Genomic DNA, 22,521 nt, shown 5'->3' with positions numbered 1-22,521 from the left:
GATCTTAACACATTGCCTACAAAAGGCATTTGGGAAAATGGGGAGGTTGAGGAGAGGGGTTGTTGTTTGTTTTGGGTTTGCCCTTTTTTTTATTTTTAAAAAGGCAACTCTGAGAATGTGTCTGTTGTAATGTAACTGTCACTTGTGGGATTGATTCATTTAACTAGGGGGATTTAAAGATTGACTTCTAAAATATAGATTAGGTGTTTGTAGTTTATTCCCTACAGAAGCAGGGAATTTGTGGAAGTCTGACTTATAAACTCATCTTGCTCTTTTTCTTTAAGTGATATTGAAATCTCAAAGTCTTGCATGCCCAAGCCCATTGATCAAGTTGCAAAAGAAGTTGGCCTTTTCCCTGATGAGGTGGAGCTCTATGGCCAAACTAAAGCCAAGGTTCAGCTCTCAGTGCTGAAACGTCTGCAGAACCAGCCAGATGGCAAATACGTTGTTGTTACTGGGTAGGTGCTTCCTGAACTGAGGCATCACTTACAAGATGAAAAGAAATTTTATTAGCGTGGCTTGTTGTTGAATTGTCTTTTGGTGGGGTGACTGTAAGGGGTGCTTGGGGTTTTAGTGAATCACACTGTGAAAATGTAGGCATTTGGGAAGTAGATGGATCATTTGTGGCAAACAGTGAGAATGTAGCTTAACATTTCTCTCCAGCAGATGAACTGTTTTGGTCAGGGTTATGATGAGTAGACTGGTTCCTAGCCATACTTCTCCAGGTCTAGTAGCCTGCCTTCAGTAGGAACCAGCAAATTGTTTCAGAGGAAAGTTGTCAGCAGTTATGTGATAATTTGCCAATCTCTTTCCAGTTTTGAATTGATGAAGATTAGCTGAAGTATGAGCCAGTTCAGAATTTGAATTCCCATTAACTGCAATCACTGGGTGACTGTTTTATCCCTGGGATTTGATTCTCACCCACTGCAAGGGTGTAATTGTGTCTTTTCTGCTTTGTGGCTGCAGAATAACTCCAACTCCCCTGGGAGAGGGGAAGAGCACCACCACTGTTGGCCTTGTCCAAGCCCTAGGAGCACACCTTCATCAGAATGTCTTTGCCTGTGTTCGGCAGCCTTCTCAGGGGCCAACTTTTGGCATAAAAGGTATGATTGTTTTGTTGCTTGCAGTTAGCCTAAATGGACAAAGATGGAATTCAGAAATACTATTCTTCTGCACTGTGGTTTCACATTATTTCTAGTTACAAGTGCATTTATTTTAAGAAAAAAGAGCTTTGGGTAAGTTCTTCAGTTTTATCTTTAAGGTACTGTGTTGGGACTTAAACTCAGCTACTCAGTGGTAGCTGCCCTCTTGGAGCCATTAAGCAAACAGATGTAATAGCACTGGGCTGGAGACACCTGGATTGGTGTGGTCTGACTGTTGTCTCTCTGCAGGTGGAGCTGCAGGTGGTGGCTATTGTCAAGTTGTCCCAATGGAAGAGGTAATTCTTCATACAAAGCCTCATTGCCCTCACAGCTCACAGACCCTGAAGAGATACTGCAGTCAGATAACTTAGAAAATATATGAGTTTATGATCTAGTGTAGCATTTGAAAGAACTGGGTGCTTGGTTTCAGCAAAGCTTTTTTTTTTAGCAAGCAACCATCCTTGTGTTGTTTCAGAAGTGTGTCTTTATGGTTAGGGAACTTCATAGAGCTAGGAATTCCCAGTTCCTCTCTTCCCTCCCCTTCTCTGCCTTGAATTGCTGTGTACCCTGAAGCAAAGTACGTCCTGTGCCTCCTTTTCCCAGTGCTGAAATGAAGATGATAATGGCTTAATGCATTTTGGAAGAATATTGCATAGTTCTGTCAGCTGTGGTGGCCACCGACTCTTTCCATGAGCTATTTTGGTGTACTTGTGTTTTAGATTACTAACAGGAATTGGGAAAAGGGAATTTGGGAATCAGCAATGCCAAGACCTCAGCCTCTGGGGGGCTGGCACTGGAGCATATTTCTGGTGTGACTTGGCAACAAGTAAAATTCTGTATTTGGAGGCAGGGAATTAAAAAGCACGTGCAGCATGTGCTCTCATGCCTCTCTCAGCTCTCAGAGTAATTGCCTGTAGAACTCTGCCTTTGTCTCATTCATTGTAGATTGACACAGGACAATTTCAGGAAGAAAAGTAGAAACGATCAAAAGGGCTGTTTGTTCTAATTGATGCAGCAAGTCCATAAAAGATAAAGATGTTCAGGAGGCAGAATATTGATTCAGACAGGTGCCAAGAGCATGTGTGGAAGAATAGATGTGACAGGAAAAATAACCTCCTCCTCTTTGGGAGTGTTAGTAAGACAAGCCAAAATACCTGACTGTGTGCTGCAGTGGGAAACAGCCACACTAGGAACCAAACTGGTTGGAATTACTTTCTTTAAGTATGACCCACGTGGTACAAATGCACATAGTTTTGTGGGGGTGTTTTCGTCAATGCACGTCTGGTAAAATTTAAAGTATCTGGAGTCACTAGTTAAAATAATGATCTTGATACATCATTTAAATTCTGCATGCAGCTTTCATCCTATAAAAAATAGCAAGTGAAAAACTTTTAAGTCCATACTGCAGAACAAAGGTAATAATAATTGCTTTTTGTTGCATGTATGCAGAATGAGACAATTAGCATTTACTAATTAGGATTTATAATTGGTGTGTGACTAGCTGCATTCTGTTTTAGCTTTGTGGGTTTTGAGACGACAGTAACAAGGCTTCAATAAAATGGTGTTGTAAGGTATTCTGTCATATCACCTTTTCTAATATCCCCTTTTCATCTTCTTCCTTTGCTGCTTTGCTAGAGAGGAAGAGGATTGTTTTAACCAGACTTTTACTCACCTGCCATAATCATAGGATCATTTAGGTTGGAAAAGATCTTTAAGATCACCAAGTCAGCCATTCCTCCAGCACTGCCAAGCCCACCACTAAAGCGTGTCCCCAAGTGCCACTGCATGTTTCTGAAATACCTCCAGGGATGGTGACCCCACCACTTCCCTGGGGAGCCTGTTCCTGTGCCTGCCAACCCTTTTCACAAAGAAATTTTCTCTCATACCCAGTCTAGATCCTTCACCAGCTTCACAGCTACAAGATAGTGCAGTGCAGCCAGATAACTCAAGCAGGCAAACTCACTCAAACTATGTTTTAATGAGATAGAACTAAGAAAACTACTAGCAGTGTCACTGTGTAGTACGTGGTCTACAAGCTCTGCCTGTGATTCTGTGTTTGGGTGGTTACCTTAAGCAGAGCTCTGTGCAACCACAGAGCTCCACTGCTAGTGCTGCACAAGGTTGCTAGTTCCAGTTTAGCTCAGACTCCCTTGTGGGAGCAGCAGCCACTTCAGTTAATGTATGTGTGAAACCTGCTGTGCAAATGAGCGGGTCAGTAGGAAGGTGAAGGAGGAGTAATGCAGAATACAGAGTGTGTTGAAGTCGGGTCTTTAAGTGCCAAAGCAGCTTGTGAGAACTGTTCTGGTGGAGGAGAAAAGAAAAAAACAAACAACTTTTTATTTTGGAGCTTTGTTTTAGAAGTTTGTAAAATGACATGAATGTGGGGGAGGCATTTTTATGTTTTAGAGAAATTCTTTCCTCTCTTCTACATACTGCACTGAGCAATCTCTCCCCCTCCACCCTCACCCACTTTAACATTACTATTAATACTCCTCTTTCCATCTGTCTACGGTGAGTTGGAATAAATGAAAATTGCAGCAGGATGAGGTAACTGATATGTTTTATGTCCTCTAGTTTAACCTTCACCTCACTGGTGACATCCATGCCATCACTGCAGCCAACAACCTGGTCGCTGCCGCTATTGACGCGCGCATGTTTCACGAGCTGACTCAGTCTGACCAGGTACAGTCCTTCCTCACCATGTGTTTGATCCCAGCCCACTTTGGCCAGGCTGTTCTGGATGTGCCAGCAGTGCTGATTGACTGCTTGTTTCATTTTGCAAGGCTCTCTACAGCCGTTTGGTGCCATCTGTCAATGGTGTCAGGAAGTTCTCAGACATTCAGATCCGAAGGCTACAGGTGAGCTCGCTGCTTTCTCATTGGTTTCTGGTTCTGTTCCATTTACTTATCCTTTAGGTAGGCAGAGCTACGTTACAGAAACCTCTGTGTTGCCCCTTGGGTCATTCTGCTGGCATTTGTTTTTTATACAAAGTGTGCCAAAGTGTGGTAACCCTTCATACAGCACAGAAAACAGATGCAGGTTCAAGGGGAAGAATCATTGCTATAACTCTGTCAAATACTCTATGATTAACACAGTGGGAAGAAGTAGAGGTTAGTGTCCTTTATCAATGGTGTCTGTTCAGTATCCTTAATGCAGTTTAAGAAAAGACCAGAATCAGTCTCTGTACCTAACACACAGTTACAGCTAGAGATGAGTGGTTCCCATGTGACAGCTGTGTAGATAATGCAGCACAAAAAAAACCAATTCATAAAATTCACCTAACACACAGTTACAGCTAGAGATGAGTGGTTCCCATGTGACAGCTACACGTGTAGATAATGCAGCACAAAAAAAACAAATTCATAAAATTTAGCAAAAAGAGAACATACAGAATTTTCTTTGTCTTACCCAGACTGAAAAAACAAAGAAAAATGAAAAAAAAAACATCTGTTCCCTACATTGCAAATTTCTCCTCTGAAAAAAAACAAAAAAAAACATAAAAATACCTGGTTAGATAAGTAGCCCTTTCATTGAATGGCAGTCCCTGAGCAGCCCACAGCTCCTCTGATCCTTAAAACTTAAGGGCATGTGCAAGTTCACGTTGGCTTCTGCAAAAATGAGGATTAGCAGATGAATAGTTTTGCACTGGGCTTGAACCTTGTAGCTAGGAGGACAGACTGAGCCCTGCTGAGCTCCTTCAAGGTACAAGCCTGTTTTGTAGAGTATTCAGGCTGGATCAGTTGCCCATTTGGAAGTCAGGAGCAATAGTCAGACTACTTGGGAAGGTAAAACTCTGATATATTAATTGGCTATAATGTCTTAAACCGTTAGAGAATGTGTGGTTTGCTTCCATTGCTGAGCAAGAAATGATGTCATACTGCTTGGTGTTCCTGATGGACTGCTGAGGGAACTGTACCCTAACCACTCTTCTGGTTATTAAATGTCAAGATGTGAACAGAATGCTAATACTCCAGAAAGATGGTATCTCTGTCATTGTTGTTGTTTATTTCCTTTTCTAAATGATATGCTTGAAGAGGAAAAGAACAGACTTTCTTCTTCCCTGCTGTTCTTCAGGAGAAAAATACGACTTAACTGTCTGGTTAATTAAAGAAACCTCACTCGTTCATAAATCAACTGTATCATTTCCCTCATGCCCAAGCGTGTGCTTCTATCAGGCTTCTTGAGATAATTCTTCTCTCAATTAAGCAACTTGGCAAACTGCCCATCCTCTCAGTGTGTTCAAGATCAGCTTTCTGGGATGCTGACAGCCTTGTGACTGAATTGTTTAATTCCTCCTTTGTGCTGCTTTAACCAGCATGCTGAAAGCCGTGGCTTTAAATACATGTGGCTGTGTGCAGTGACCCCAGGCAAACTAATGAGAAATGGATGTAAGCATGTGAGGCTAGTGATGAGAGCAAGGCATGGAAGGAAGTGCAGAGCTGTCTCTTACTCTTTCTTGTAGGTGCTTTGCACAAAGCTTGGTGACAACCTGCCCTGATGAGCTCCATTGTCTGCCTTGCCCTTTCCAAGCTGGACAGTAGCAAGCTTTGTCCAGTATATGCTGACATGGATCATCTTGTGTTATTGTGGGGTTTGGAAGAAAGGGTCCCAAAAAGGCAGCCCCTCCTTATCTCTGAATATGCAGATGCTGATGCCAAATCCTCAATACTGTGGTAAAAGGTTAATGTCTGTGAATATTTTCTACCTCTTATTTATCTTCCCACAGAAACTGGGCATTAACAAAACTGATCCTATGGCTTTGACAAAGGAAGAAGTAAATGCATTTGTGAGACTGGACATTGACCCGAGCACCATAACATGGCAAAGAGGTACTAGAGACATTAAATGAAAGAAAACTTGTCAAAAGAGACATTTGCAGTTGCAGCTGAAACTGGGTTTCCTGGGAAAATGGGAAAGAGGGCAGAGCTGGTTCCTCCCTCCTTAAGTTTGGTGACATAGTTGCCTGCAGCTGGGATCCCATATCTGAAGGGTCTAACACAGGGGCTTTGAATCTGCTTTGAACTCACAAACATTAAGAGTTTGCTAATGGGTGACAGTTTGTGTTTCTGGACTCGTCAGTCACTGAGAGAGTTGAATTTGGCAACTGTAACCAGCAGCCTTTTTACCTTACTGCTCTGTGAGTAAGGAGAGGGTTCTGCTCTGGAATTAAACTCAGTTTTAATCTGCCCACTTGCTCTGTCAGGAACTGACAGCAGATGAAGACCAGATTTTTTTAAAGGTTTTTAAGGATAGTTGAAAGTAGAATCATTCTTTGATCTGGCAGATTTAATATTTCACTGTCAAAAGAATTTTAAAAGTGGACTTTTTTTTCTGAGTTAGGCTCCAAGTGTATTGCTTTTACTTCTTTCTTTTAAAATACAGTACGAAATGTATTCTCCAGAATTTGCTTCATAACCTGTAATGAGACTAAAGTAGTCTACCTCATGGGAAATACTTCATAAAACACTTGGAATATTTCAAGCATATAGAAGGAAACAGCAAATTTAAGCCAGTGTTTCATAGTTTGTGTTTCCAAGGTAATTTGACTTAATGGAGCTGTATGAAACAATTTTCACTGAATGATAGTATCTGACCATTTTATCACTTTACTTATGAAGTGTTAATTTTATTTCTTTTTGACTGCAGTAATTTCCTGGATTCATATTGGTTAATGATGGTGAAAAATCAATTGGAATAGTATTATCAGTTCTGCTTTTCAGAGAAGCTTTGGTCTGGTGGTTAATGCACACAAAGGGATGCAGTGCCCCTCTGAATGCAGTGTAGGCTCTGGTGTGTCTCTGGGTATCTTAATTTCATTGCAGTTTTTGTGTAAGAATCATGTTGAGAAGCACCTGCCATTCCCTAGGAGAGGATGGTTTCTCAGACTGCCATCTTCTCTTCATTGGTGACCTGGCTGGGTGTTTGTCACAGGGCAAAGATGTGAATTTATGACTTGGCAATGTGACATCTCACCTCTCTGCATTCCTTGCAGTACTGGATACAAATGACAGATTCCTTAGGAAAATCACTATTGGACAGTCTTCAACAGAGAAAGGCTTCACACGGACGGTAATTGTTCCCTTTTCTCACATGTTTTAAAAAATACTTTGAAAAATATGTTCCTGAAGGAAGTTTCTGTAACTCCAGCTATTTTCATCTTTGACCATTATCTTGTTAAAAGAGAAAGCAGAAAGTCTTCTCAACTGAGCAGTTAAATTTGCTATCAGCGCTGTGTTTGGTTTTAATTGACTCTTCCCTCCTTCCCTGTTGTCTCCTGAATATTGGCTTCCCAAACTGGGATGTCTGTGGCATAACAGTGGCACACGAGTGCCCTTTGTAAAGCTGGTCATGACAGTGGTTTGTCTTCACTACTTCAGGTTTTTTGGATGGGGTTTATCTGGCCAAAACTAGACACAGAATCTGAGCTTGTCTAGATTCATTGTATAATCAATAGAGTAAAAGAGGCAATTGGGCTGTGACTCCCCTCATCCCTTAAGTAACTGTCAAATTTATACTTCAAATTAATTGTGCCTCTTTCTTTTGACTTCAAATGTCCTTAGGGTGCTTAACTTCCCTAAGGCAGAAGTGTCTGCATTATGTCAGATGAATTTTACCCTACATTTCCTATAGAATCTGGTTTTTCTGCTGGTGGGCTTTTTAGTCTTTTACTGTATTGTTTAGCAATGATCAGATGAGTTAGTAAGTCTTCAAAAATATAATTTTTTAGTGTTACGTGTTCTTAAATGAATCACTGATGTTCGTGCCAGGAGAGACATGTAATAGCAACAGAATGAGTAAGTTTTGTTTAATTTTGCAGGGAAAAAAATCTAGTTTAAAATGGCCAAATTAAATGAAGTGCTCTGAGAGCAATGCTTTGGATTTCTTGTATATTCTATGTCTGTATTTTTTCTTTCTTTTCTTTATTACAATGGTGATGATTTGCCTTGTTTCAAGAATTGAACAGAGGCAAGAATTGCTGGGAGGGAATCTTAATGAGTTCACGTCCTTCATTCATCTCTTGCAGGCTCAGTTTGACATCACGGTGAGCAGTGAAATCATGGCAGTCCTAGCCCTGGCTGATGGGTTGGATGATATGAAAAAGCGATTTGGCAGAATGGTGGTAGCTTCCAGCAAAAAAGGACAGCCAGTTACAGCCGATGACCTTGTAAGAGTTATTGCTATTAAATGCTTTTTCCTATGATTTCTGAAAGTCCTTGGATTAAAAAGCAGAGAGGCAGTTGTATGGAAAAAAAGATAAAATTAGCATAGAGAAGAGTAAAGATAAAATCCTGGCCCCTGCAGGTAATGAAGGTTATTTTCCTTCAGTGTGGCACCTTCACACCTTATTTAGAGAGGGTGTGTGTGGGCAGGGATAAGGGTCCTGTGGGATGTGCTGTGTGTCAAGTTGCAACTGGCACCATAGGAGTTACAGGGGAAATAGATGGTGGCTTCTACATAAAAAGCATGTTTATGAATCAGAAGAACTCAAAATGCATCCTGCTGGCCATCCTGTTTCTTAGGCTCCCTGGAGTGAGGAAAACATTGAGCAGGAGCAAAGCGTTTGCAAATTCAATTACAGACAATTAAATACCTTCTTCTGGAGGTCTGTAAATGCATAAAAGCCAAAGCATTTGCAAAAAGTGTGTGTTCTCTGTAAGGCAGCCTTTGATGAGGGACACAAATGTTTAATTTCCCTTCATGAAATGCTGAATGTCATAGTCCTGGTGATGCCTGTTACCAGTGTGTAAAGCAGCCCTAAGCAGCAGTTGCAAGCTGCAGCACTGTTTTGCAGCTCTCCCTCCAATAATTGTTAGTTCTTGGCAGGTCTGTGGAATGACTCAAATAGCATTTTCCCAAATGGTGCTTGAGCCTGGTGTCAGAACAATGCCCTGTGTCTCAGGCACTTCTTCCTGACCTGTGTTTCCAGCTAGGTGGGACAGGGCATTAAGGCTTACCCAGCTCTTGCTATCTTGCTGCAGGTTGTTTCCTTATGTTCTGGGGGGATGTGGAAGTGTAATTTATTTGTTTTACTTCCTCCCAGGATAATGCTGAGAAACAGTAGATTGATGGCCTAACTCTGGCCTTGCAGGAAAAGTGCCAGGCTGGAACAATTTATCTGTAAATCCCTATGTGAGACATTTGTTGGGAACGAGAGAGAGCATGTGCCAAAGTTCTGTAGGCAGCTTTGAGATTTTAATTCCTACACCTAGCATGCTGCCAGTTTAACTTAAGTAACTGAGTTAAGCCCTTTTTCTGGAAAACAGGAGTGTTTCTTACTGCCCATCAGCCATGTAGGCAGATGATGCTTGGCTTGGGAGTTTCTTTGACTTTTCTGTAGTCCAGGTGATAGAAGTCTTTCATCTCAATTTTTTTTAAACTTTTTTAAAAATCTAATTATATTTAATTCTGTCCATTCCAATTGCAGAATGGAGGATGTTATCAGACATCCAAAAGGTTCTCTTGTCTGTTATTTTTGCACTTGATGGCAGCCAGTGGCTCATGTTATTAGGAGCATGTTACCCACTCCTCATGCAGGCAGAAATGTGATTGCAGAGATCAGGCTGGGTCCTGCTGCTGTGGTGCAACCAATGTCATGACTCTGCTGCCAGGAAGTGCAAATAAAATCTGGGAAGGAACTTGGAATCAAAAACTGACTAGAGGTTTTTAGAGATGGGATGTATCGAAGTGCGCTGAGTGACATGGGTCTGAAATGTCGCCATGGAAATCTTGCTCTGCAGTTTTCATTATTGTGGAGATGAGTGAAGTTTAAATCTTACCCATTAAATGTTAAATAAGCTTTCATGTGGCAAGATTGAAACTAATGAAACAAAGCAGTGAATGTCTTAGAAAGACATAGGCTTTCATATCTTTGAGTGCTGCAATTCAGTTCAAATTGAAAAGAAAGAAAAAGAGATTGTGGGTCAAGGTTTTCATAACTGCTGTGAACATTTGGCTCAGGACATGACAGCAATTTTCATTACTTTTTCAAGTGCTGGATAACAGCTGGTTTGGTTTCCACTGGACTGTCAATCACAAAAATGACCAAACCCACATCTTCTCTTCCCAAAGCACATGGGGATGAAATCATAAGGTTTCGTTGCACAGGAAGCAGAATTCATAAGGGTACGTGGCTGCACCTGGGAGGAAATGTGGGCTCTGGTGTTTGCCTTTCGTGTCAGCCTGGTTGTTCTCATCAGCACAGAGGTTCATTTTAAAAGTTATTTCTGCACAAGAGACTTGAGCAGGATATAGCAGGTTGTTATGACATTTTAAGGCCAGTATGTAGACCAAGTTGCTGAGAATAAGGAAGAAAAATCCAGGATAAATGAACCTACAAAATCTAAGAACATTGTTTTCTGCTGCTGAATGGGCTGCAGTAAACCATACTTACTGAGAGGTTACTCCCTTGCTGTCCTTACCTGCTAACCTTGCCATAGCATTGAAACATTAATTAATTGTTCTTCATGCCTTTGCTATAAAGTGATGGCCCAGCAAGGTCACAACTAAGAGGCTGTTTCCACCAGAAATCACAGCTCCTCTTACAGGAATGTAAAGGTCATTTTTCTGCTTTGCCCTGACTAGAGGTAGTGCTATGTTGACCAACTTCTGGTTCCGGTACCAAAAGCCCACAAAGACAAAATCAGAGCCTTTACACTGCATAGGAACCATCTCAAGGTCTTGGTACATCTTTAAACTGATTGTCTTTCTTTCTTTTAGGGAGTAACTGGGGCTCTGGCTGTCTTGATGAAAGATACTGTTAAACCAAACCTCATGCAGACACTAGAGGTGAGCACAGGTTATTTGGTTCTTGGCTCTGAGAAGACACCTAGAGCAACTGGTTTAGTTAATTCATCATAATCAGTGTGGCTCTGCTGAGCTCAGAGTTGGGGGTTTACTGTGGTTTTGTGCTCAGGGCTAGGGGAGAGGGCTGGGTTCCTTCTAGGTCTGCCACTGGCATGTGGGATGACCCTGAGCAAATGCACTAAAATTTGCTGTGTCTTTGGTCTGTTGTCTTTAATGTCAAGAAGTGTTTGGGGAATTTAAATGGTGTGGATGAAGGAGAATGACAAAGAGTTGCTGGGATTTAGCCATCCTTTTCCTAAGCGGATTAGTACCTCCACTTGTGGAGATTATAATAATCCTGTTTGCCCTGTAGTCCTTATTGCTGATAACAAATGTCTGATCAGAAGGCTTTAAGATCTGTCTTCTAAAAGTGTTTTTCTTTACTTTCAAATACCACAGTACTTAGCTCCTGACATGCTGCATATTTGCAAAATTGCACTCTCTGATTTTCTCTTTCTCTCTCTCCTGCATCCCCCTTGTTCTAGGGAACACCAGTGTTTGTTCATGCTGGACCTTTTGCCAATATTGCACATGGGAATTCCTCTGTGCTGGCAGACAAAATAGCATTGAAGCTTGTGGGTAAAGATGGTTTTGTTGGTAAGTGTGTGGAGTGTGGGGTATTTTTGTTTGCTTTTTGATTTGGAGGGATTTGCCTTTTTTTATCACGACTGTCTTCAGGCTTTTATAATTTTTTTTTTCCTTGGAAGAATTTCTGATTTATATAATCAGAGTATGATTTCTCCACCCAGAAATCTTTCACAAACTTCTTTTTTTTTCCCTACTCTAGTTACAGAAGCAGGATTTGGTGCGGACATAGGCATGGAGAAATTCTTCAACATTAAGTGCCGCTATTCTGGTCTCCGGCCTCATGTGGTGGTGTTGGTTGCTACTGTCCGAGCTCTGAAAATGCATGGGGGAGGACCTGCAGTAAGTACTGGGGAAGGTTTTCAGTAAGTCTGAGGGGCTGTTCCTGTTGTTCTGTTCCAGTCACTTAAAGCCTTGTAGCATTTGATCAGCTTGAAGTTGTCTTGAAATTCAGAGTTGTAAAAGGAATTAATATTTCCCTGTTTGTCAACAGTTTCATTGTAGTATGTTATGGGTTCATACCTGCTTGTTTTATTGCCCTAGTGAAGTGCCTGCATGCTGGGCCTCTTGTAACAGTTCCAGAGTGAGTCATGTATTTTATCATGCAGTCTTTTTTTCTTCCTTTTATTTTTTTCTTAGCAATGAAAAGGATCAGCATGGAGTAGAGTGTTGTATCTTGACACTGTTTAAAAAGAATCAGGTGGGGATTGCTGTCATAGACAAAAGTCTTATGGGACTCCCATTTCTTTCCCTTTTTCCACAGGTCACTGCTGGGGTACCTTTGCCAAAGGAATACACAGAAGAGGTAATCTTTAAGCTGTTGTGGACGAGCTGATTGTGGTCATGATATGATGGTGTCATGCAGTGCATGCCTGGACTACTAGTGTGTCTCTTACTTTGCTGCCGCAGAAAGGCTTCCACACACAAGCTGTATTGTTCTTTTTTTTTTTTTATTGTGTTAATTTGGCTCTGCTCTTTCAAACATTTATTGTCCTTCCTAGCCACTGTTCAGAGCCTTTTTTTTTCTACTTAACTCAGGCAGTTGTCTGTGTGCTCAATTTTTCATAGTAGTATCTACTCTGTTTCCCCAACCCTCTCAATGTGGAGTAATTGCTTAGCTGAAATATTGTCTCTGAAAATATCCAGAGTGCCTCTCTAATTACTCTCTTCTTAGCAGCAGATTTTGTTTTTATTCCCCCCTCGTTTGCAAGCAAGGAAAGTGAACTAAAGTCTCACCTTCTATCCTTATGCCTTGAATGGTTGTGTACCCTTTGGATAACTGATCAGGCTCTCTACATTGCTGCAGCTCTTTCACTCATGGAGCTTCTGTATATATTATCCTTTGCATAGGAAGGGATGAAATGTCTGAATTTCCAGGAATAGTCTCTGATGCTGCAAAATGTAAATATATGTAAACTGAAAGCTGTTACCACAGACTTCAAATGGATTTCATGAAATTCACTGCTGGTGATATTTAATACATAAAGAGAAATGTGTCAGAGAGGAAACTGAGGTTTTTCTGTGGGGAGTTAATGAGAACAGGTATTAACTTTTTAAGCATAAAAAAGGATGATAAAAATGGTTTCTCTTACCTTGACTTGGGAGCTGAAACCAGTGATCATTAGAAATAGTCACTCTTTTTCCTGTCTCTTGTCCAAGAGCTTGCAGTGATCTGGACTGTTCCAAAAGCAGCACTGGGGATTTGCCTTTGTGGTTTCCTTCCCATTTTGACATTTTTGCAGTTAGCTTCTGATTTAGTGGGTTTGGGAAAAAAGTTTCCTTGCCCCTGACAAAATATGCTTCCTGTTTTCTCCTCTGCAGAATCTTCAGCTGGTGGCAAAAGGCTGCAGCAACCTAAACAAGCAAATCCAGAACGCGCGGATGTTCGGTGTCCCGGTGGTCGTGGCCGTCAATGCTTTCAAGTGAGTGAGCTGGGATTGGGGGGTGGTGCAGGTGTAACATTGTGGCATTTCACATACTGTGTTTAACACAAACTCCTATTCTCAGTACTGTTGATGTGTTGTTGGCAGCATTTCCATAGAGTCATAAAACCCTAGGATGGCCTGGGTTGGAAAGAACCTTAAAGATCATCCATTTCCACTCCCCTGCCATGAGTAAGGATACCTTTCATGAGATGAGGCTGCTCAGAGCCCCATCCAGCCTGGCTCTGAACACTTTCAGGAACACTTTCAATACTTGGGCAACCTGTTTCAGTGCCTCAGCACCCTCACAGTAAAGAATTTTTTCCTGGTATCCAATCTAAACCTACTCTGTCAGTTTGAAACCATTCCCCCTTGTTCCTGTCACTTCGTGCTCTTGTAAGAAGTTTTTCTCCAGCTCTCTTGTAGGCTCCCTTCAGATACTGGAAGGCCATAGTTTTGCATTGTTGGAAAATGCATCAATTGGGCTCTGCATGTGGTACTGCACAGCAAACAGCCACTGTGTGGTCTTTTTATGCAGCAGAAGTACTTTGAGCTGTGCTGTTAAAGCTGATGCCAGCCGAGGAGGAGGCTGTGGTGGGTGACCCCTGAGCAGCTTTCTGGTAGCTGTGGTTTCTTTGGACACGTTTTGGATCTTGTCAAGAATGATCATTCATTTCCTGTGTGTGCATTCTGGTACAAACATGCAAACTTTCTCCTTGCAGGACAGATACAAAGGCTGAACTGGCCCTCGTGGTACAACATGCAAGGGAGGCGGGAGCATTCGATGCTGTGGAGTGCACTCACTGGGCAGAGGGAGGGAAAGGAGCCCTGGCCCTGGCCCGAGCTGTTCAGAGAGCATCCCAGGCACCTAACAACTTCAGGTTCCTCTATAATGTGGAGGTAGGAACTTGCACTATTTCAGAGATGCTTTGTTTATATCAGTTGGTTTCACTAGTTTAAGTTGCACAGGGCTAAAAGGCTGCCTGAGAAATTGAGAGGAAACATGGTGTTAGAATTGAAACATTGATTCCACCAGTTTCACAGTCCTAGTTAGTCAGTTCTTACTGTTTTGGCTACCCATTGAAATACTAAAACATGTTTTGAAAACTCTCAAATTACTCTGTATTTTATTCTACAGCAAATGGAATTAAGCCAGTTAAGCCTTATGTCTATAGAAGAGCACTTCACAACATGCTGCAGGTCTTCGTGATATGGCCATGCTGACTTGCCTGTCTTTTTTGTTTTTCCAGCTACCTATTGTAGACAAGATCAGGCTTATTGCCCAGCAGGTCTATGGGGCAAGAGACATTGAGCTGCTTCCAGAAGCACAGGAGAAAGTTGCCCTGTACACCAAGCAGGTGAGTTTTCCACATCACCTGGTAGCAGTGGTGCTTTTCATTCAGAATTACCATACTGAACGGAGGTGTTCAAGCTGTGTTTGAAGGGAATCCTCCCTCAAATCCTGTCCTTATCCAGGAATCATTAAATGCTGCTACGGCAGAGGAAGAAAAGGATGTGGGAAAAGAGAAACTGGCCTTGTCTTCTAGTGAAGAAGACAGAACTCACTCATGTGGCCCAGTACCTCCTGGTACCCATCTGTAATAGTTTTGGGGAGAAAGTGTAGGAGGATTTAGTGATCTTTCCCTACTATACTCTCCAGTCTTTCAGCATTTAGAGAATTAGGGAATTACAACTCATTACGCTGGTTTTAAATAGTCTCTGATTATTTTTCCATTGTGTTCCATTGAGATCAAGTTCCACTAATCAGTTTTTGATTCCATGTGGATTTTTCTTAGTCACAATTATTTTGGGGAAAGAGTTCTATGGGTTATACAAGACTTAACATGGAAATTTTTTAAGTTTTGCACCTGCCATCTGGTTGTTGAATTCAGTGTTTTCTGGTTGCTGTGTTGCTTTTGCTCTTCTCTAGTGTGACATTGTTGTGAATTTACCTGCTTCTGCATTATTGAAGGTCTTTGAAGAGGAAAGCAATGTGAGGACTGGCAATTCATTGGCTGCAGGGTGCTGTAACCAATTTTCCTTTTGCAGTCCATTTACTACTGGCATATAGAGCTTCTCACTTTCGTGCTTCTTATATATTCCTTTACAAGTCCATCAAAATCCCAAAAGCATGCAATTGCCACTTCCTCACAGCCTGCAATTGTATTGATCAAACACTTCTAATTAATTGACTTCATCTGAGCAAAACTTTAACTCTGAGCTGTTCAACATTTTGGGAAGAGAGTAGGAAGTAAGTTGGCTGTCAAGGTTGCATATCCAGCACCTCCATGACATTAATCTTTTCCTCAGCTAGATGTGCCAAGGGACATGGTGGTTCTTTCTTTAGTACTTAATGGGAGTGGGGACAGAATTTGATAGAGAAGGAATGGGGATGTAGAATGATCAGTGGATCTGACAGGCTGTGGATGAAGCACTTGTTGGGGAATAAAATGCCTGATGTCTGCAGAGAGTGGCACAATAGAGCAATTAGCTTTTATACTGGAAAAATTACTGGTTTTTCCACTTATGTCATTCATTTTCTTTCTCTTTTCCCAGGGATTTGGAAACCTGCCAATCTGCATGGCTAAAACTCACTTGTCATTGTCTCATGACCCTGAACAAAAAGGAGCACCTACAGGTTTTGTTCTGCCAATCCGAGACATTCGGGCCAGCGTTGGGGCTGGGTTCTTGTATCCACTGGTGGGAACGGTATGTGGTAGCTGTGGGGTGAGGAAAACAACTTCATGTGCATTCCAGGAGTCATTTACTGTTAAGTGTCTTCAATCAGGAGAGTCCTTGTCTTTTACAGTTGGTGTTTTAACAGTCCAGTGTATCAGATGCCTTAATAGGGGTTTTTCTCAGGGGGAAGAGGGAGGCTGAAATAGAGCATTTGACATTTGAATAATTAGCAAGCCCCTGCTGTATTTCTCAGGTCCTACATCTCTCTTTTCCTCGATTTTGAGAAAAGGGTGAGCTCTGTAGTTTGTGAATTGTAGGAACAGCAGGCTGGTAGAGGGAGAAATCTTGGCCCACATGGTTGCTGTTGTGACTTTCCATTCCTGGTGAAGCACTTTGCAGGTGACCTCTGTGTACAGCTGTGGATCAGGGCAGAGCAAGGCAACCCCTCCTAAGCTTACAGAGCAGATGTCTCTGGATGAGACCCCTCCAAAGCAAAACTGAGCTCTGCTATCAATCATTTATCAGGCTCCCTCCTCTTTGGTTCTCATGGTTTTGCTGACCATCTGTTTGCTGTTCAGACTGCAATAATTCCAACAACTCATTTCACTGTGCCCTTGAGTTTTTAGTTTCTGTTCTTTGATATGATTGGCATAATGTCAGCTGAGAGGAGAGAGAATAACAACAATGGAAATAGGATCCTGGAACAGCTTTGTTATGAATTGCCTGGCAGAAAGAGGAGCTATCTGCAAAATGAACCCACATTCAGGTTTGCATCTGTAGAAGCAGCGCTAGGATGAAAGGACCCTCTGGAAATCTTACCTGGGGGGAATCTCTCCTGGGCAAATGTTGAGTAACTAGTTAGATTACCTTAGGGCATGAGGCAGTTGGAGCAAGCAGCTCTTTTTCATGTTTACTAGCCCTGGACCTTTTTCTGAGGTCTTCATGGCAACATGTTTGTTATAATAAAGTTTCAGAAGCATTGGGGTGCATGACTCAGTGATGAAGTTTGCTGATTTAAGAGTTGGATCCTCTCTTTCTTCAAATGCTAGCTAGAGCCAAATATTGGCTGCCTTTTTTTTTAATTCTTTTTTTTTTTTTTTGAAAAAGATAGTTAAGGTTTCCAGATTATCCAGCATAAATAAGGTAATCACATCCTGATTGAAGTGTGGCTCATCCGTGTTCTAAAGACTAATGTGTGTTTTGGAATAGAATGAAAGATAGCATGCCTGTTCCTGTTATAAATGGCATTTTTTGCGAGCCAAGATTTAGTCCAAACAATTATTTATTTTATTATTTATTTCATAAGCATTGGAGAAGGAAAGGGTACACTGCATTAATGAGTAAACAAGAGAGAGATATTTTCAGACATTAAAACTAACATTTTGGCTGTTTTTCTGATGTCTTCAGTTTCTATGGAGTTGGACTTTTTCCTTTCTGCTCCTGTACCCATTTCCTAATGTTTTCTTGGCCGTGTAGCAAATCATGGTGTTAATTCTGCCAGAGTTAACAATAAGTCTTCTGGCTGGGATGTGATCACTCTTCCGTGGTGTCTAAAACCCAGGGAATGGATGTCCTTTGGAGAAACAATCTGGGGCATTTTGAATCAGATCACTATTTTAAACCCATTCAGCAGGGGATGTGTTAGCCTCAGAATAAATTTTAGGCAGCAGCCATTGAACTGTGAGCTCAAAATGCAACAAATACGTAGCTCTATGCAGAAGCTTTTAGGATAAATGTGAGGTGAAATTAATCACTGGTGTGTGCCTATTCTTGTTACCTGAAGTTAATCACAAAGGCACATCATGCTTTTATTTTTTTCTCAGCTTCTGAGTTTTGGAAATTTCCTTTCTGGCTTAAAGTTGAAACTGTTGTACCTCCATGAAATACTGTGAGATTTTAAAGGAAATACAATTTCAAAGGTTATCTAGATTTAAATGTAATAAATCATTGGACTCAGATTGATTTGGTTTGTTTTCTGGTGCTGCTGCTGAAGAATTGAAAACAGTTCTCAGTTATTCAGCTCTGTTTTTTTTAGATCCTAAATGGCACAAGAGCAACAAATATATGTTTGGTTGGTATTAGTTTTATTTGAAATCTTGCAAGGGGCTTGATTATACCCAGGTGGTCTAAGTTTTTCTTGTAAGTAAATAGTGTAAATTGCCCTATGTTCTTTTTGAGCACATGTGGTATTAAAGGGGAGGAGGATAAATGAGAAAAAGTTCATTCCTTCAGCTCTGAAAATAACTGCATGAAGCATTGTAGACAATTGTACAGAAAATTATTGGCCTGGATGGAAATTATTCTGCACTGCATGGAAATTTGGGGTTTAAGCAAACTGCCTTGAAGTAATAGATAGCAGAGTAGCCACTGTGGGCTGCCCTCTGGATAGGAAAGGAGGAAAAATTGACTGTTCATTTCAAAATAGAAAGTGCAAGAAATGGCAAAGTCAGGCACATTTGCAGCACCTCCTACTCTATTGAATGCCACTCTGAGCTCCTGCTGTGGCCCTCTGAATCTGGAGGTGGAGATCTGCAAAGCTCCATGATTCTCTAGTGATACATAAATAAATAGGAAGTTTCTTGCTCTTCATGGCCGGAGAATGGGAGCTGAGAACAGGAAAACCCCTCTGGGCACTTTGAACCTGTTAATACTTTCTTGAGATGTTCTTGAGAGCAAAATATTTATACAGCTGAGCAAAAAGACAAGGAATGGGGGTCCTGCCTGTGACCCACCCCCCCCTCACTTCTCTGTCTGGGAAGGCAGTGGATCTCATAAAAAGCTAATGCAGCCCCAGAATTCATTACAAAAAGGGGACTTCAAGTGATTTTTACCTTTGCATAATCCATGAAAGACTTGCAGTGGTACAGTGCACGTGGGACTGGTGTTAGCACTTATAAATGGCTAAGGAAAATGGGCTGGGACTCCAAAAGCTCCCTGAACAGTTTTGAGAACTGCAGAAAAGACCTCACCAACAGAGCTTTGCCTTCTTGCTGCTTAGCTTATCATCAAAAGGAAGATGGGGAGGTAATTTGATTAGCGTGCAAAATACTTGCTCAGGGAGAAAATACCAGGTTGCCAAAGAGATGTTTAATCTAATGGAGACAGGCATAACAATACTGACTGTGAAAGCTGAGGCAGGGTGATGCAGATAGAAATTGAGACCTTTCAAGTTCTTCCTTTTTATAAAAGCATTTAATGGCCACTGACACGAAGTACCAAACGTGGTCACGGACCCTTGTAGAGTCTGTGTTCAGCCTGTGTGTGCTGCTGGGCTAAATGCTGCCTTAGGGGAGGGGAAATGCTGTCAGCTGCAAGGATAAATCAGGCCAGGTGTAGTTCCTGCCAGCCTTGTTCTGCATCCCTGAAACTGGGTACTCAGCAGTGGGACAAGTGCAGAGGACTGGCCTGAGGCAGTAGTGCTGGCAGCTGCTTTGTGAGTTCAGTTCTGCCTCTGAGCAGCTCTTCTGAGTGTGTTCCAGTAATTATTCCTAATTATTTAACATGTCTAGTTCTAGATTCTCAAAGAATTGTAATCAACTGAGATTTTAATACAACTTTACAGCTGGCAAAGTTGTATTAAAATTTGTATCTTCCCTTTAATACTCAAAAAACTTCAGAAGTAATTGTCTCATCACAGCAAAGTCCATGAACACTCGTCCAACAGTGAACTGGTCAGCTGCATAGCCAAGTACTTTGTCAAATCTTGGGCTGAATTACTTGCAGCTGCAGAAAATCCTTATAAAAAGCAAAAACTTCATATCTGTCTACTGAGCCAGGAGTTTCTGGTTCTCATGGGGTGCTTCAAAACAGTCCATGACCATCATTCTCTGGTCTGTTAGTGTTCAGGCTGCTATTGCCATCCAAGTCTTCAGTGTTGGATCTTGGCCCAAAATGCTGCCACTGCCACTTTAACATTCTGTCTCTTGTTGTCCAGATGAGCACTATGCCAGGACTTCCTACAAGACCCTGCTTCTATGATATAGACCTGGACCCAGTGTCAGGAGAAGTAAATGGGCTCTTCTGAAAGGAATGTTAAACCAAAGGTTGGTGCCTTCTTGAAGGCCTTCAATATTTGGGTTTTATTTTTCCAAAGATCTTGAGATAATGGAGTTAAGCCAATCCCATATTATGCCATATGTTTCCAAATGACATTTTATTATAATTCAGCCTGAAAGTTGCCTGCAGTACTATATAATAGTAATTAAATTTTATTTTTGTTTTTAGCTCCCAGAAGAACACCTGATGAGTCATGTAAATGGAACTGTGCTCTGATTTTTTTTTTATTAAGTCAGAACAAGAGATCAGTGAGAATATAGTTGAAGAAGTGACTGGAAGGAGGAGTGCTGAAGAATCAACCAGTAACTTTTAATCTGTAATAATTTTTAAACTGCTGTTTTCCAAGCTAGTTGACACTGAGCATATAAAGCAAACTTCCTCTACAGACCTCCCACTTCATGATTGTAGCTGAAGCAGATACAGAAGCTTGGGTTTAATGATCTCTTTTGATTCAGTGACATGATTTTAATAATTAAAAATCCTAAAGCTGGAGCTGTTTGAAACAGTCTTGGGACTTTAATTGTCTTAACCATCGGGGTTTTGCAGCATCCATCATCTTTAGAAGTCGTGCTGGCTGCAGTTTCCCCTTTGCCACGCGGAATCCTCTGTTCCTCTTCTCGCACCTTGGGAGAACCTGCTGTGCCCTGGCACTGCTCCAGTGTCATTTCAGAGGAGCAGGGAGGATCCCCTTCGCTTCCCAGTGCTCTCCACAAGTGCTTACCCTGCTTTCTGCTGGGAGTCACTCCTGCAGGCACCTGAGCCACATGGATAGCCCGAGCCCAGCTGCGACTGCTGTGTTCTTCTGTCAATGGAATGAAAGCCCTGGATAGAAGATCTGGAGGGACTGGGTCTCCGGCCCATATCTGTGGCTTCTACCAAATGTGTCCTTTGAACCATTTCCTGCTCAACCATAAGTGCAGTTACACCATTGACAGGCCTTGTTTCTGAAGGTACCTTTTTGATCAATAGAAACAATGTGAACAGTGATCGAGTGATTTGTAACAGGTTTTGTTAGCGGCCAAAAATCATTTTGTAACATGAAGATAGCATTGCTGACAATTTTTTAACTAATACAAATAAACTGGCAAATACTTCAAGTGCTTTTTGGGTTTTAATGTATGCACTGAGATTACTGAATTAGAATTTATTTCTGTGATTAACTACACACAACAGCAATCATTGTATTGACAAGTAGGAGTGATTATTGCAGTAATAAGTAGCCTGCAATGCACCAGGGGGTGTGTGTTTTAATGTGGTTTCCTTCCCTAGATGATGTATGTTGTCTGTAGGAAATAAACTACCTGAATTATTCTGTGAATGTGAGATACTTGCATCTGACTGCAGAATATCTGAATTAACAGTCATGAGACCCATCTGCTTGTATCAGAACTGAATCTAAAAACATTCCAAATTTGGTGAGAACTGGGAGGATCAGGATGTAGGTGTGCACCAACGTAGGGGAGCATTTGTAGTACACAGATACTGTGTGTGAATATGTATATATATGGAAAGAAAGATCTCTATTTCTTCAGTTATTCAGGAGGGGAGAATAATTACATAAAAGTTACCTGGTTGTGACACAAGCAGACAGAACACTTAAAATGGTTGTGAGAGCATTTGAGATGCATTCACAGCCTCCTAAAATGTTCCTTTCGATGTTATCCAGCCAAGGATTTCCTGGCAGGCAGGAGAGCAGCCTCAGTGCCCTTGCAGGGGGTCAGGAGGGGTTCCCCCATTGCTGCCCAGCCCCCCCAGCCTGGCTGAGGGTGCCTCTTCACCTGCAGCTCCAGGGCCCAGCCTTCCCTGGGAGCAGGGTGCCAGAGCGGATGCTGCCAAGTCTGCTGTCAGTTCCTACATTTAATCTTCCCTGCTACACTGCTTTCCTGCAAGTGCTCCGTGTTCCACCTTCATTTTATGCTTATGAAAGATGGGATAAGTGCAAATTTATGCTAAGATTAGCCTCCTTTTAGTTTAGCATGAGATCATAGCCATGTGCTTGTGAGAGATGGTTCAAGAGGTTGCTAGTCCCCCTCCTGCAGTGAGGCACAGCGCCGGATCACGCACGAGCTGTTGAAGGGTTTGCTGCACAACAACAAAGCACAAGGGCCAAAAAAATAGCCCCAAGCATCTCCAGAGATCAATAGGGAATGTTTTCTAACCTGCACTTCTAACCTCTCTTTTCTCTTGCAGGATGGATACATAAATAGGTTATTTTTTTAATACTCTCCTTTGTAGCTAAGGGTCCCAGCTAGGTCTTGTCCTATCAAATAGGACACAGAGGACACTTAATTTCT

General features: G+C 41.7%; 1 protein-coding gene across 2 annotated transcripts in view; it reads left to right on the top strand.

Annotated features, from left to right (window-relative positions):
* Nucleotides 1–21,545, top strand: part of MTHFD1 (methylenetetrahydrofolate dehydrogenase, cyclohydrolase and formyltetrahydrofolate synthetase 1) — a 40,829-nt gene extending 19,284 nt beyond the window's left edge. Inside the window, exons 11-28 of one of the 2 annotated variants that reach the window (XM_041399993.1) lie at nt 285–458; nt 967–1,103; nt 1,392–1,438; nt 3,717–3,824; nt 3,926–4,000; nt 5,869–5,971; nt 7,135–7,211; nt 8,167–8,307; nt 10,860–10,928; nt 11,471–11,582; nt 11,773–11,912; nt 12,334–12,375; nt 13,392–13,492; nt 14,215–14,392; nt 14,743–14,850; nt 16,049–16,201; nt 20,106–20,214; nt 20,774–21,545. In XM_041399993.1, coding sequence (XP_041255927.1) covers nt 285–458; nt 967–1,103; nt 1,392–1,438; nt 3,717–3,824; nt 3,926–4,000; nt 5,869–5,971; nt 7,135–7,211; nt 8,167–8,307; nt 10,860–10,928; nt 11,471–11,582; nt 11,773–11,912; nt 12,334–12,375; nt 13,392–13,492; nt 14,215–14,392; nt 14,743–14,850; nt 16,049–16,201; nt 20,106–20,195 — 1,855 coding nt within the window. In that variant the 3' untranslated portion in view covers nt 20,196–20,214; nt 20,774–21,545. Of the gene's footprint in view, nt 1–284; nt 459–966; nt 1,104–1,391; nt 1,439–3,716; nt 3,825–3,925; nt 4,001–5,868; nt 5,972–7,134; nt 7,212–8,166; nt 8,308–10,859; nt 10,929–11,470; nt 11,583–11,772; nt 11,913–12,333; nt 12,376–13,391; nt 13,493–14,214; nt 14,393–14,742; nt 14,851–16,048; nt 16,202–20,105; nt 20,215–20,395 lie in introns of both variants that reach the window. The other variant, XM_041399985.1, reaches the window with a different exon arrangement.
* The last annotated feature ends 976 nt before the right edge of the window (nt 21,546–22,521 follow it).

This window comes from Onychostruthus taczanowskii, unplaced genomic scaffold, assembly GCF_017590055.1.
Source record: "Onychostruthus taczanowskii isolate IOZ18803 unplaced genomic scaffold, ASM1759005v1 scaffold1, whole genome shotgun sequence".
NCBI lineage: Eukaryota > Metazoa > Chordata > Aves > Passeriformes > Passeridae > Onychostruthus > Onychostruthus taczanowskii.
This window is presented reverse-complemented; position numbering and strand designations above follow the sequence as displayed.